Genomic DNA, 14,954 nt, shown 5'->3' with positions numbered 1-14,954 from the left:
AAATAACAATTAAATGAAGCACAATTGAAGCATTTCATTAAAATAAAAAACTTACAATGATCCAAACTCAGCCTCGTAGAGGTTTACAGCAACAATCTACTTGAAACTACTCCTATGAACGAAGTGCAGTACAGGAATTTTAAAGTGCAGAAATGTAAAGAACTAGAAATGTAAAACTGGAAAAGAAATAAAGTAGAATAAGACTGGTTTTTTGGATCTGAGTCTGGGGGCCTTTTTCTGGGGCCTTCTCTGCTATTTATACTTCTCAAGGATGACCATCGAATTGCATTTTTAACCGTCGAACTGCTCCTCTATGATCGCTGATCATGTTGCCTTATAATTAGCTCCACTATGCTATCACTTGCAGTTAGGCTTCCCTCCTGAATTTGAATTTGAATGTGAGTAACCGTTGAAGTCACATCACTTTGTATCTTTTTGCTGATCCAATGCTACTCAGATCTTGTATTAACCAATACTAATTGCCATGTGTACGATCATGATTGAAGACTTGAACATTCTTCTCGTATTACCCTCATTCTGCCACGTGTCGAATTGTAATTGGCTTATACAAAATATGTAGCCAACAATGGTGTAGAAAAGATCCCTACCTCAAAGGAAAAAGATGAGTCAAACAAGAGAGAAATTCCAAGAACGTCGAAACTCACTTCTATTCGGATCAAAATGTAGATCTTGACGAGCTCCACATTTTTCTCAAAGGCACTAGGGTGAAAAGATCAATGGATCTAGATGAAATCTAAGAGATAAGGTTAATTCTAGAGAGAAAGGCTCAAGAACAAGCATTTGGAAAGTTTTAGAGAGAGATATATATAAAAAAGTAACTGAAAATATCATCTTCTTGAACTGTTATATGTGCAGTCCGCTCGAGTGTAGAAAGCCTCGCTCGAGCATCAGAAACAAAGTTCCGCTCGAGCGTGAAAGTTGGCGCTCGAGCGTGGAATGCACATTTCCAGAAGTTTTGCAGACGAAGGTCCTTGCTCGAGCGTGGAACTGGACGCTCGAGCGTGGAACTGGACACTTAAGCGTCCAATGCACTTTCTCAGTATTTCAGAACTGCAAAAGAAATGTTGAGAATTAACAAATCTCGCTCGAGCGCAAGAGCCAAAATCTGGGCAATAAAAGTTTGGAAAAACAAGCAATCAACCTGTTCCAAACACACCACTATAACCCAAAAACAAAAATAAAAGGGAGGACAAGGGAAAAAGATATGAATAACTATTCAAAACCATACTAACCCGAGTTCGGAATACAATAAGTAACGGGTTAAAAACGGAATCGCTATAGCGATGGTAGAAGGGGAAAGAAAAAATTAGAGGAAGATGGGATTGTACGGTGTAAGAGTTGTTCAATGATGTGTTGAACGGGCAAAAGTGCTATGCAATAGAAAGGCTAGGCATAAGAAAATGAGAAGATGGTGGGGTAGATGTAATATGTGGTGTTAAAAAGGGATTAAGGGGTGGAGGTGCAAGGTGGTGTTGAAGGGGAAAGAATGGAGAATAGGGTACGGGTGTTGTATAGTGATGGATAGGAAATAGAGTGAGATATTGTGTTGTGTGTTTGGTGGTGAGTGTGTTATAGTGTAGCTTGAGAGAAAAGGGAGAGGAAATCTAGAGAATAGAGGAAAGAGTAGAGGAAATAATAAAAATGATATAAGGATAAAAAAATAATTTTACAAAAATATATAAGGGTGAAAACAATTTGATTTCATTTGTTAATTTTGTTAAGATCCTGTTACTAGAGAGGAGGTATGTATAATTGTGAGATTAGTTGTAATTGTTTCAAAACAATTTGATTTCACTTATTAGTTTTGTTAAGATCTTGTTACTAGAGGGGAGGTATATGTAATTATATTAAAATTGTGAGATTAGTTGTAATTGTTTCAAATCTCAAGGGTTTTATATCATCCATCAGTTAGAATAAAATTTCCATAACTAATGCAGTGGCATGTGTAAATTGTAATTATACTAGCCGTAATCTTCTCAAATTTTAAGGTTGACATGATTAGAGAAGGGTTATTTTTATTATATTTATTTATTTATTTTAGAATATCATATTATTTATAATATAAAGATATAATTTAACCTAATAGAGAATATTACGAGACTCGAAGTTTATATTTGGAATATAATAAAGAGAGCTCTTACCACTTGAGCTATCCTTTATCTCGATAAAGGGCTGGCTTACCAGATGTGATATCACTACAAGAAAAAACACTTTTGGCGACTAAATTTTTAGTCGCCAAAAGTCCTCTTTTAGTCGCCAAATGTAGAATTTTCACTTTTCCCGACTAAATATTTTAGTCGCCGCTGTGGTCGCCAACACATGGTTGGCAATACCTTTGGCGACTAAAGATTAGTTAGTCGGCAATATACAGGTCTTCAGCGACTAAAGTTTTAGTCGCCAATAGTCGATTCCATTTGTGAAATTATACATTTAGCGACTAAAGTTTTAGTCGCCAATAGTGTTTTTTTTTTATTATTTATACAATTGGCGACTAAAGTTTTCGTCGGCAATTGTCACTCTTTTTGGCGACCACAGTATTTTGTCGCCAAAAGCATTTTTCAAAAAAAAATATATATATATATCCACTGTGCCTCAGCATCTCCCAGGCTTCGAACCTGCGACCTCCAGCTCCAAACCTTAACAACACACGCCACCCCACTATGCCACTCAACCATCACATGAATATAATTGCAACTTATATTATTTATATATTACTTTCACCAGTATTAATACAACAGAATATATTGTTTTAGCCAAAAAACTTCACTTTCAGCGACTAATCTCGTTTTAGTCGCCAAAACACCTACAATCGGCGACCAATCTGCTTTTTAGTCGCCAAAACCAGCACCTTTGGCTACTAAATTGTTTTAGTCGGCAAAAACCATCACTTTTGGCGACGAAAATTGTGTTAGTCGCTGAAACCCATATAATAGGCGACCAAACTGATTTTTAGTCGCCAATACATATACATTTGGCTACTAAAAGGTTTTAGTCGCCAAAAGGCTTCATTTTTGGCGACTAAAATGGATTTAGTCGCCATTTGTGCAACTTTCAGCGACGAAATTCATTTTTTTAGTCGCCATTGGTGCTTTTTGTTGTAGTGTATAGATGTGTGATGCAATTTTCAATTTTTTTTTTCTTATTCTATGGATTGCAAAAATAAAAATTACAAAAATGATTAGTTTGTCAAACGAAAATTCCCAATAACTCTACTTTTTCTATGAAATTTTCAATGAACAAAAAAAGACTTATTTGATATTTTTCATTAAAAAAATTAAATTGATAGATGAGATTAAATTCAATGAGAATGGATTAAGAAAGTTGTAATTGATCATTTGCTTAGGTTCCATTCCTCATTTGCATATTCTATTAAAGACACTTTAATAATTAATCGACATATGTAAAATAGGGAATTAGATGTATCTGACCTTTAGCTAAAACGAAACTACACAGTCCTGTAAAAAAAAAAAATCATAGTTTTGAAAACTATTAACCTATAAATTTATTGCAAGCTATTTAACTAAAATGGGGAAAATTAAAGATTATTTTAAATTAAAAAAAGAAAAAGAAAAAGAAAAAAAAGTTGGTTAGCGTGGAAATATTCACATTGGAAAAATTCTATTTCTACATACATAATTATCTTAGTGCATATACTTAATAACATATTATTTTAATAATAATTATATCCTAAACTAAAATGATTATAATGGACATCTACTAGCATCCATAATATTATATAAAAATATTCTCTGCACACATCTTTTAAAAATAAAAAAATCTTAATGTACACCTTTTGAATAATAAAATAAATAAAAAACTAAACTCTAATTTTTCCATTGTTGTCACTTTACTTGCTACACACTCTATACTTTTTTATTACTTGCAAAACAATACTCTCATAACAACTCTCATATTGACTTAATCTCTAAATTTATACTCTATTAGTGGTAAAAAATATTAGTTTTTTTCGTGCAGATTTTTTTTTTGTTTTGTTTTCCTTTCGCGATTTTCAGTCTGACAATCAATGTCGAATTATTTCATTATATTCAGACATCAACTACTAAATTATTTCATTATATTCGAATATCTACTGTCAAAATTCCAAACGGGGCCTTTATTAATTAGTTTATGGTACCTCTTAACAATAAGTTGTTTTATGTACATTTACTTCAATAAAAAATAATTAAATATAATTATCTTATATGAAATGAGATTAACATATTTTGTGGAAGAGAGTTGAGTTTTTATCTAGTTTAGATTTAGATGGACACGTATGGTTCAAATTAGTTTTAATAATATGAATCATTTTAAAAATAAAAAAAAAATCTTTCATATGCATCATTTATAAAAAAAATTAAATCAATTTTCATTTCTACTTTACTAGTCCATTAAACCTCTCTCGTTTTTCTCTCCTATTCATTTGAGCTACCACCTTATATTTAGGTACATGTAGTCTATAGAAGGCATCACTTGATATTGTCACATGATATTGTACATTAATTATAAATTTCCATTCTCCATCAGAATTCGAGATTAATTTTTTAATAACTTTATTATTGACTCTTTTTCTGCCTCTAATGAGGTTATTTTTATTTTTTAAAATTTACCTTTTAAATTCTACTTGACTAAACGAACCCCCTCCCCCCCCCCCCCAAAAAAAAAGACCAAAATAGAGAGTTTTTGAATTTTTTTTGAATTTGTTTGTTTGTTTTTTTTTTTGGGGGGGGGGGGTTTGGATTCTTCTATACTATAAAGAATGGAATAGCAAAAATTTCAACCTAATTTAAAAAAAAACAAAAAACAATAAAGAAAAAAAAAAAGAAGAGAGATGAATTACACTGGCCTCCCTGAGATTTGGAGAAAATATAACAAGACCTATAATTTTGGATTAATTACACCCACTCCCATTTAGTGAGGCTAAAAAGATCAGAATTAATGTAAACGGTGTGTAGACACAAAAATAAACAAAGTGGAATATGCCTTTAAGTGTAAAAGAGATAACAATATAATTTTTTTCACTCATATGACTAATAAATTTATAATGAAAAATGTTAAATATTATATAAATTAAAACTTTATGGGAACTCAATGTAATTATGCAAAACTTGGAAAACTTATTTTAGTTTTTTCTTTTGGGGTGAAATACCAATAAATTCAAAATAGTGATCTTATGAATTGTTTGATCCTCATTTTTTTCTTATAAACCCAAAGGTCCAATTCTAGTGTGAAAGAGCCAAAATGTGGGTTTTCTCATAATGTTGAAATTATTAAACATAACATTTCAAAAAAAAAAAAAACTCCCTAGTATAATTTTTCCAAACATGACACTTCAATTTAACACACCAATGTAACACATTAAAAAATTTGTAGTGTATTTTTTCCAAATGTAACACTCCAATCAATATAACACACGAAAACTCCAATCAATACTATTTCAAAATAATTTAAGTAAATCTCAGGGAGTATGTTTGTAATTTACCCTATACTTTATTTATTAACTAGTGTTAAGCCCGTGACATGCACGGCTAATGCATATATATTTTTGACATTTTATTTTTATCTTAATAAAATACAATAAAAATCACTGCATGGTGCATAATAAACACAAAAGATTAAAAATTATGTGAAACATTGACAGCGTAATGATAAATTGTAAATCACTTAAACAAATTAAATTATTTCAAAATTAAATGCAAATCAATCCAAATAATAATGCAATTAAATATACACTAATTTTTCATCCATTTAAACCAAAAGTAATAAAAAAAATTGTTTGATGATGAAATATCATTACATTTATTTCATACGTTTAAAGTTTTTTAGGGGTTTTCATATATTGACATCATTTAAATTGTTCAAAAAAATAGATTTATCAACAACAAAAAAAAAAAAATTTGTTTAAAAAAAAATTAATTCTATGTTTATCATAATTTTATATCATTTTTTATTGGCACACATAACTATTAATGATTGAATATGAATATGAATGAAATTTGTGTAAATATCATTCAACAATTGTTGTGTATGTCACATATTACATATCATGTAAAAATTTGGTGAGTATAGCTATATTGACATAATAAATATCATGATATCATTTTTTTAATAATGATATAAAAAAAATTATATATAATTTTTGTATAAAATGATGTAATTTAATATGAATTTTTCACTTTAAAATAAAACACACATAAAGATATTTTATGTTTATAAATTATTTTTTAGATTTTTCTGTATAAATTTTATATATAACAAAAATTTGAAAAAAAAAAAAAAAAAAAAAAACAGACATCTTTTAAAGCATAGAATTCTTAATTCCTTACAAAGATTTTTTTTGTTTCTCAAGAAAAATCATTTTGTCTCCTCTTTATTTGATTGATTAAAAATTGCAACTTTGTTGTTTTCAATTTTATTGAAGAAATAGTGTAGGACAAATTTCACTTTATCTCTATGTGTTTTGGAGCTTGTGTAATTTACCCTCTAACGTTTAAAAATGACCATATAATCCCTTTGTAGTTTGGGGTTTTTTAGTTTTTTTATTATTTTAGTCAGGGGTTAAAAAGTCTTGTTTGGGATAGACTTTTTGACTTTTTTTACTTTTGTGAGAGAAAAAATAAAATGATTGTGGTTTGATTGTAATGTTTTGTCTTATTGGACTAAAAAATCTATTTTAGATTCGTTTGGCATGAAGGTTTGGGTTGGGTTAGGGCTATTTTAGCTAACAAAATAGGTTTTTTAGCCTAATAAAAAGAAGGTCACATCCAAATTATAATTATTTCATTTTTTCTCTCACAAAAGTTAAAGAACCTATACCAAACGAGACTTTTTAGCTACAGACTAAAATAACCAAAAAACTAAAAAGTCAACTCACATCTCAAACGAAGACTTTGACTTTTCGTAACTAAAATAGCTAAAAAACCTAACATGTCAGTAGCAGAAGCTAGTAGAGGAGGGTCCTATCAATGGAGAGAGAAGAGGATAATCAAGGGTGGACAACGGTATCAAGATTGAAGAAAAGAACTAAAAGGTTTTTCACTGTTTTTGTTGCCAACTTGCCAGAGCATTTGCAAGTGGATTCCTTCAAGGGCCTTTTTCAGAGATTTGGCAAAGTCATTCAAGTTTCAATCCCAAATAGAAGAACTAAGAAGTTTAACTCCAAGTTTGGCTTTATCTGCTATGACAATCAATTTTCAGCAGAGGAGGCATCTCGAAAATTCAATGGGGCATGGTATGGAGATCATAGACTTATTGTCAAACTAGCCAGGTTTGAAAGACCACTGTACCGTGCTCATGTCCAGACAATCCAGAAACAGATTGCAAGAACACGAGAGTGGAATCAGCCCCTACCAAGGAATAATAAGCATCTGCCAAATCAGATTAAACCTTCATATGCTGAAGCTTTAATAGGAGGTCATCAAGCTAAGGACTTTAACATCAAGGTTCATGCTTAGGAAGGGGGCAATGAATGGCTCTTTAGAAGTGTAGTGGTGAGAGCAAGCCTACCGTTTGTGGACCAATCAATTAGAGATTCATTTTCTCCAGAGGATGCGAGTCGAATACAAGTTCGTGCTATGGGTGGTAAGTCCTACTTGCTAACATTTGATTCCAGGGAAGACATGCTGGATAGACTACAAAACGATGAAGCTTGGTTCAGTAGTAGGTTTGAAGATGCAAAGGAGTGGTTGTTTTGGAAACGCGATAATCCTTGTACTAGAGCAGTTTGGATCAACTGTTATGGAGTCCCATTAAACCTTTGGAATTTCAATACTTTCAAGAGTATTAGAAATGTTTAGGGTGAAACGGTCTCAGTTGATGAATCAACATTGAGTAGCTCATCCTTTATTAATGGGAAAGTGCTGATTGTTACTAGTTGAGAGGGAGATTTATGAGCTGAATTGCGCCGTGGTAAAGGCCTGGAAAATTGTGGGCCGTGGACATGGTAAAGGCCGGGAAAATTGTGGGCCGTGATAATGGCCGGGCAAATTGTGGGCCGAACACAATTGGGCCGTGGTAGCTTGGGCCTGTCCGGAAGGGTTTTGCTTGGTTAAGGCACAGGGCATGTGGGACCGAGCTACTTGGCTTGTTGGTGCGGAAGCCGGTTTACTGGGAGTTCGGCTGAGATGTCTGCCTGTCTGCATGGGTTCCACGGTTCATGCGTTAGCTCGGCAGGAAGACCGACGGCTAACCGACTCGACCTACCTTGAGCTCGGCTTGCCGGAATGCAGCTGAGTTCGGTTGTACAGGAGCTTGGCAAATGATTCATTAAGGTATGCCGCGCAGCGCGGTCAGGAGAAACCGAGGAGGTTTCGCCGGTCTGCCGAGCTTCGCCGAGGTATCCTAACAGTTTGGTTAGACGGTGATTGCTAGATTTGTGCTGACAGATAGGATAGCAGCATCACGTGTCGAGAGACTAACGAGAGTAGATTTGGGGCGCAGAAGGTATATAAGCGAGTCTGTGCCCCCCATGCCTGGGCAGATGACACAATTTGGTGAGAAGAACACTAAACACAACTCCGTCCTCTCTCTCTCTATCCCGGTGTGTGTGTCTAACTTGATCGTCGGAGGGTTTTTCCGGCCACACACCGCCGGGTAGCTCACCGACATTGTGCTTGCAGGTCGATTGGACTGGCAGGAGCTTGGAAGAAAGGAGTGCGGGCTTGCCAGAATATTTGCTCCCCGCACAATTGAAAGGAGTGCGGGCTTGCCTGAATATTTGCTCCCCGCACACTAGTCATTTTGAGGTCATCAACAGTCTTGTCCAACTTGTTTGTAAAGGAGTAGAGTCCAATATCAGAGTGGTGGAGGAACAGATGATCAACATCTCACCAGACTATCTTGACCATGGAGACTCTTCGGAAGAGGAAGGCAATGATTCATCAGTTGATATGGATAGTCTTGCTGACAAGGACAAAAACCATCCAGTATTGGTGGGCAGCTGGCCACCAGATCACCATCTGGGCATGAGCAACACTCTCTCGTTGGGACTCCAGCAGTCAGTAAGCTGCCACCACTGCGTGGGAAGTTGGGTTGTCAGTCAAAATGTTCTGCTGAGGTTCAACGGCTAAAAGAAGTTGAAGAGTGTATCAATTCAAATTTTTCAGAAGTGGGCTTAGTCAATGAACCTAGTCTCAATCAATCTGTCCATAGGTCACCCACTCCTCTTATTGAGCCAAGCCCATCCAACTTATTTATTAAATCATCACATCTCCAAGCCCATATCAATTCTTATCCAAAGCCCATTCTCCCTCTACAACCCATACTTATTTTGGTGCTCTTTTTAAAAGTGCAAGTCCTGTCATTACAAATCAAGCCGACGGGGTGGAACCCATCCAAGCCCTTGATCAGATCAATATCCTAGATATTTCCTTGTCCTTATCTCATCACCTTTTCAACCACCAATAGTACCCACCATCTCCTTCTCTGCCTGACCAAGTTCGTGATACTTCTTCATCCTTTGTCCCAAACTCTTTCTCTAACCACACCAAAAATCTTAATTATGTCCCGCTTGTTAGTTCCAGTATACTTTGCATGTGCTAGAAGGTCCCTCCAAACCATATATGGGTCTATCAAAAAGGAAAAGCAAAAGGAAACTCTTGCAACAGGTTTTAGGAAATTTTGTTGCTGGTGATAAACTTCGAAGAGGTAGCAAAAAAAAGGGAGGAAAGTCAGTAACACTTCGATCAGCAACTGCAGCTCTATCCCTATCTTTATCTTCTGATGCAATTGCAAACCGTAATCGTATTTTACTCAATGAAGCTGAAGCAGTGTGGAAAATTGGGAAATTGCTTGATCTCCATAGTGATGAACATGATGATGAGGTTGTTAGCAAGATTAAGGAAATTCAAGGTGCAAATGTTATTTGTGGCCTTGAATCAGGGCACAACAAGGGTTGATTCCATCCCACTCTATCCATGCAAGGAAATGCCATCAGTTTATCTATGAAGCTAATCTCATGGAATATCAGAGGTTTGGGGAAAAGAGAGAAGATGAGAGGAATAATTGATTTCTCAGAGGAAAGTCACCATCTTGTTTTTACAAGAAACTAAGAAATCAGTTATCAATTCTCAACTAATCAACTCAATCTGGCTAAATCCAAATCCAGGTTTTGCTGCAGTTGATGCTTTGGCCTTTTCAGGAGGTATTCTTTGTGTATGGGACAAAACCAGATTCTCAGTTTCATATTGCATTAAAGGGTCTCATTTCATCCTCTTAAAAGGTACTATCTGCTCTACTTTTGAGTGTGTTTTAGTTAATGTATATGCCCCAAACGATGCTATTGAAAGGAATCTATTGTGGGAGGAGTTATTAAATCTTAAATCAAGCTGTGATTTGCCATGGTGTATTGGGAGGGACTTCAATGAAATTGTTAAAATTGGGGAAAGAAAGGGATGCTTAAGATTATCAGCTAGCATGAAACAATTCAAAGATTTCATATCCTGTATGGGATTAAGAGATCTGCCTCCCCTAGGTAGATCCTTCACCTAGTCTAATAATTAGGAGGCAGATAGATGGAGTAGGATTGACAGGTTCCTCCTACATCCACATTGGCTGGACAAGTTTAAGCTCAATCAGTGGGGACTCCAAAGGACTTTATCTGATCACTGTCCAATACTTCTCATGGAGGATGATAGGGATTGGGGACCAAAACCCTTCAGGTTCCTTAATGCTTGGGCATCTCACCCTAATTTCTTAAGGGTTGTTAAGGAGGCTTGGTCCAGATGTGCTGTACAAGGTTGGGCTGGTTATAAAGTCTCACTGAAACTTAAGGAGGTTAAAGCTTCTCTCAAGCAGTGGAACAAAGAGGAATTTGGCAACTTAAACGATAAGCTCTCTCTGATTAAGGAGCAATTGCATTCTTTGGATCTTCTACAAGAAAGAAACTCACTGTCCGATAATGACTTGCAGATCAAAAGAACACCTAAGTCTGAATATTGGAAGACTTTGAGATTGATTGAGATCACCTGGTTGCAAAAATCAAGACAAATTTGGTTCAAGGAGGGGGATAAAAATTCCAAATTTTTCCATATGGTGGCTAGTTCAAGGCAGAGGAAGAACTCTTTTGTGAGCTTAAACTTAAATGGATCCACTGTTGAAGATCCAGAACAGATTAGAATGGGAGTCAAAATGCACTTCCATAATTTTTTTTCAAAAAGATGGCCCTCAAGACCAAAATTTTTAGGCTCTTTTGAACGCAAACTATCAATTGATGATGCTCGACGGCTAGAATTGCCTTTCTCAGAGGCAGAAATCTAGGAAGCAGTCAGAGAGTGTGATGGGAACAAAGCACCAGGGCCAGATAGTTTCAATATGAAGTTTATTAAAAAGAGCTGGCCAATTATTAAGGAGGATATCTGCTTATTCATCAAGGAGTTTCATCTCAACAGCAAACTCTCTAAAGGTATAAACTCTTCATTTATTACCTTGATTCCAAAATCTCCAAATCCATCATCCCTGTCTGATTATCGACCCATCAGTCTGATTGGCTGCATTTATAACCTTCTTGCTAAAATTCTATCTATGAGACTGAAATCTGTTTTGCCTAAACTGGTTAATGAATCCCAATCTGCCTTCGTCAAGGGCAGGCAAATCTTAGATGGAATTCTTATAGCTAATGAAATAGTGGATCTTTGGAAGCACAACTCTAGGGGTGGAATCCTTTTAAAGCTAGATTTTGAGAAAGCCTTTGACAGTGTCAATTGGAATTTCCTTCTTCACTTGCTTCAAATGTTTGGATTTGGAGAGAAATGGGTCTCATGGATCGCTGAATGCATATCATTATCACATATCTCTGTTTTGGTCAATGGATCCCCCACTCAAGAATTCTCCCCACAAAGAGGATTACGACAAGGTGACCCTCTTTCTCCTTTTCTCTTCAATCTTGTTGTCGAGGGATTCAACATTTTTATGAAGAAAGCCAAAAATTTGAATCTCATTAAAGAGGCTGATATTGGCAATGTTGGTTTGAATCTAACACGCTTGCAGTTTGCCGATGACGCTCTCATATTCTTGTTACCCAAATTGGGACGAGATTATTAATCTAAGAAGAGTGCTATCTTGTTTTCAATTAATATCTAGGCTGAAAATCAATTTTCAGAACTCTGTGTTATGTGGAGCTGGCACCAATGTTGATTTCACATCTCAAGTAGCTGAGTATTTAAATTGTTCGGTGGGTAAACTTCCAATCAAGTATCTTGGTATGCCTTTAGGAGCTAATCCTAAGAGGGCTGCAACATGAGAACCCATAATTGAGAAGGTCAAAAAAAGATTATCATCTTGGAAGAGAAGGTATCTCTCTTTAGGGGGTAAAATTACTTTAGTTAAATCAGTCTTATCCTTTCTTCCTCTTTATTATATGTCTCTCTTTAAAATTCCCTCCACAGTGGTAAACACCATTGACAAGTTCCAAAGATCCTTTCTTTGGGGGGATAGTGAAGAGAAGAAAAAACTTCATTTGGTCAGTTAGGAGGCCTGCTCTTTGAGAAAAAAGTTTGGTGGTCTTGGGTTTAGGAAATCTAGGGACAACAATGAGTCCCTTCTCTGCAAATGATGGTGGAGGTTTTCTAAGGAAACTGACTCTCTTTGGAAGAAAGTTTTATGTGCTAAAAACAATTTAAGCACTAACATCTGGCTGCCAAGTTCCTCAACTTTCAGGAATTGCTCAGTTGTATGGAAGTCCATTTTGGATTTGGAAAGATGTAATTCTAGAGTTCATAAACTATTCATTGATAACCTCCAATTCATATTGGGTAATGGTAAAAGGATTAAATTCTGGACTGATGGATGGCTTTTTAATTCACCTTTGTCCTCCCTATATCCCAGACTTTTTACACTTGCAACTGATAAGGACTACTTCGTTCATCAATATTTGACTCTTCAGAATTTGGGCACTCAGTTGCAGTGGAATATTTCATACAGGAGACCACTGCGAGCTTGGGAAGAGGACTTGCACCATGATTTGCTTGGAAGGTTGCAGCAGATCCAAAGAAGCAGAGATTCTGTGGAGGATAAACTGATCTGGACTCCCCTTTTATCAGGTATTTTCACTGTTAAGTCTCTTTATGATTTATTTGAGATCTCTCTTCAGGTGTCATTCTTTCCTATCATGAATTTATGGAAGACAGTTGCACCTCCGAAGATAAAAGCTTTCGGATGGTTGGTGTGGTGGGATCGAATTGCTACTGCAAATCTCCTTCTTAGACACCATATAATCCACACTCCCATCCATTGTGCATTTTGTGGTAATGTAAAAGAATCAACAGTTCATTTGCTAGTTCACTGCTATTATTCCTGGAGGACTTGGTCTGTTATTGTCAATTGGTGGGGCATTTTGTGGGTCTCTCCTGGCTCTATCCAAGAGTTGCTAGTTTGGTGGTTTGGTCAAAAAAGGCAGCATCTGGGAAGAGTTATTTGGGAAGCCTTGCCTCTGGCAATTCTCTGGACCATATGGATTGCTAGGAATGATAAGGCGTTCAATTCCAAGGAACCTAATTGGGTGGACTTGGTGGAAACCATTAAGATCAAGGTGGCGTTTTGGGTAAAGCAATCGTTCAGCCTACCAGAATTCTCAATTCATGACTTTTTATTTTGTTTGCATGGCATCAAAGGCTACAGAGCTAGGATCTCAAACTGATGTCCTGTATTTTGTTTTATCTTATTCTTTGTATCTTTTGTGGTTGAGTGCTCATCATGATTGGGTTCTTTAATAGGTGCCAACATAGTTGGGATGTATTTTAGAACTATAATGCATTTGTGCCAAGTCTTTTTTTGTACTTCTTTTTTATCAATAAAATTTCTTTTCTTTGCTGATCAAAAAAAAAAAAAAAAAAACCTAACATGTCAAACGAAAGCATAATGAAAATAATTTATTTTATTATATACATATATTTAAAGCAAAGGCTTGCCTATGTTTATGTCACAGTATTTTTTTTTATTTTTAGGCCTCATTTGAGAATAAGTTATTTTAATAATTTTTTAATTTTTTATAAAAAGATGTGCAGAAAAATAAAAAGAGTGATGTGATAATTTATAATGACTTTTTGACTAAAATATTTAATCTTCAAAGGAGGCCTTAAATATCCCTTATAATTATTTCTGTATAACTACCTTTATATAGCCATAAGAGTAGAAATTGACAAATATAAAGACTCACAAAGAATAATATACAGAGACATTCACAATTGCCATGATCATTTTGATTGCACACGTAGTGTGCTTTATCCTTCTAGCATTGAATATAATGATATGGCCTTATTTGGAACTTTGGTTTTTTAAGTTAAAAACTCAAATTAGGTATTATTAGCTGTCAAATTATTTTATCTACTTATATATATATATATTTTCGTCATAACATAAAATTATTTTTAAAAACAATCAATTTCCAAACACCTCCAAAATGTTAAAAATAGTTTTAAAGTTAGTTTTTTAAAAATATGTAAGAAAATTATACTATTGAAATATGTAAAAAAAAATGTATCGAGATTAGAACTATTTTACATTTTGTGTTTGCTATTAACAACTTTTGATAGTGTTATTAGCATAATCTTACAATAACATACTATAGGTGGATAAAACTTATTTTTCACTAATCTAGTTATCTTGTGATTCATACTTCAAAATAAAACTTGATTTTTGCTAATCTAGTCTTCTTATGATTCTTACTATATTGTCTTGTAATATTATCATTATACTCAATATTTACTGGCTAAAACATTGATTTTTATTTTTTACTTTTGTGGGACTCACATAGAATTTGTGTGCCGACAAAATCAAAGGCTTAGTATCTATTTTTGTAACAAAAATTAAAAGCAAGTATTTCTGGTATTGTGATTGTCATAACTCCTGCCCTTACAAGTAAAGTAAAATATTGAATAATTTGATGTAAACAAAAGAAGTATTTTTGCCTATAAAAACTTCAACATGTTTTTTTTTCTCTC

At 34.7% G+C, this 14,954-nt stretch overlaps 2 protein-coding genes across 2 annotated transcripts; both read left to right on the top strand.

Annotated features, from left to right (window-relative positions):
• The first annotated feature begins 6,983 nt into the window (after positions 1-6,983).
• LOC145821370 (uncharacterized) lies at positions 6,984-7,472 on the top strand. The gene has a single exon (XM_082917877.1). The coding sequence runs from the start codon at positions 6,984-6,986 to the stop codon at positions 7,470-7,472; it is 489 nt and encodes a 162-aa protein (XP_082774003.1).
• Positions 7,473-10,638: 3,166 nt separating this feature from the next.
• Positions 10,639-11,274, top strand: LOC145821369 (uncharacterized). Its single transcript, XM_082917876.1, has one exon. The coding sequence runs from the start codon at positions 10,639-10,641 to the stop codon at positions 11,272-11,274; it is 636 nt and encodes a 211-aa protein (XP_082774002.1).
• Positions 11,275-14,954: the final 3,680 nt, after the last annotated feature.

This window comes from Camellia sinensis, chromosome 3, assembly GCF_055761805.1.
Source record: "Camellia sinensis isolate YWXY chromosome 3, ASM5576180v1, whole genome shotgun sequence".
Taxonomy (NCBI): domain Eukaryota; kingdom Viridiplantae; phylum Streptophyta; class Magnoliopsida; order Ericales; family Theaceae; genus Camellia; species Camellia sinensis.
This window is presented reverse-complemented; position numbering and strand designations above follow the sequence as displayed.

Bases quoted from the DNA above. Each gene is read 5' to 3' on its own strand.
- LOC145821370 (XM_082917877.1), top strand. From the start codon at position 6,984: ATGGAGAGAGAAGAGGATAATCAAGGGTGGACAACGGTATCAAGATTG.
- LOC145821369 (XM_082917876.1), top strand. From the start codon at position 10,639: ATGGAGGATGATAGGGATTGGGGACCAAAACCCTTCAGGTTCCTTAAT.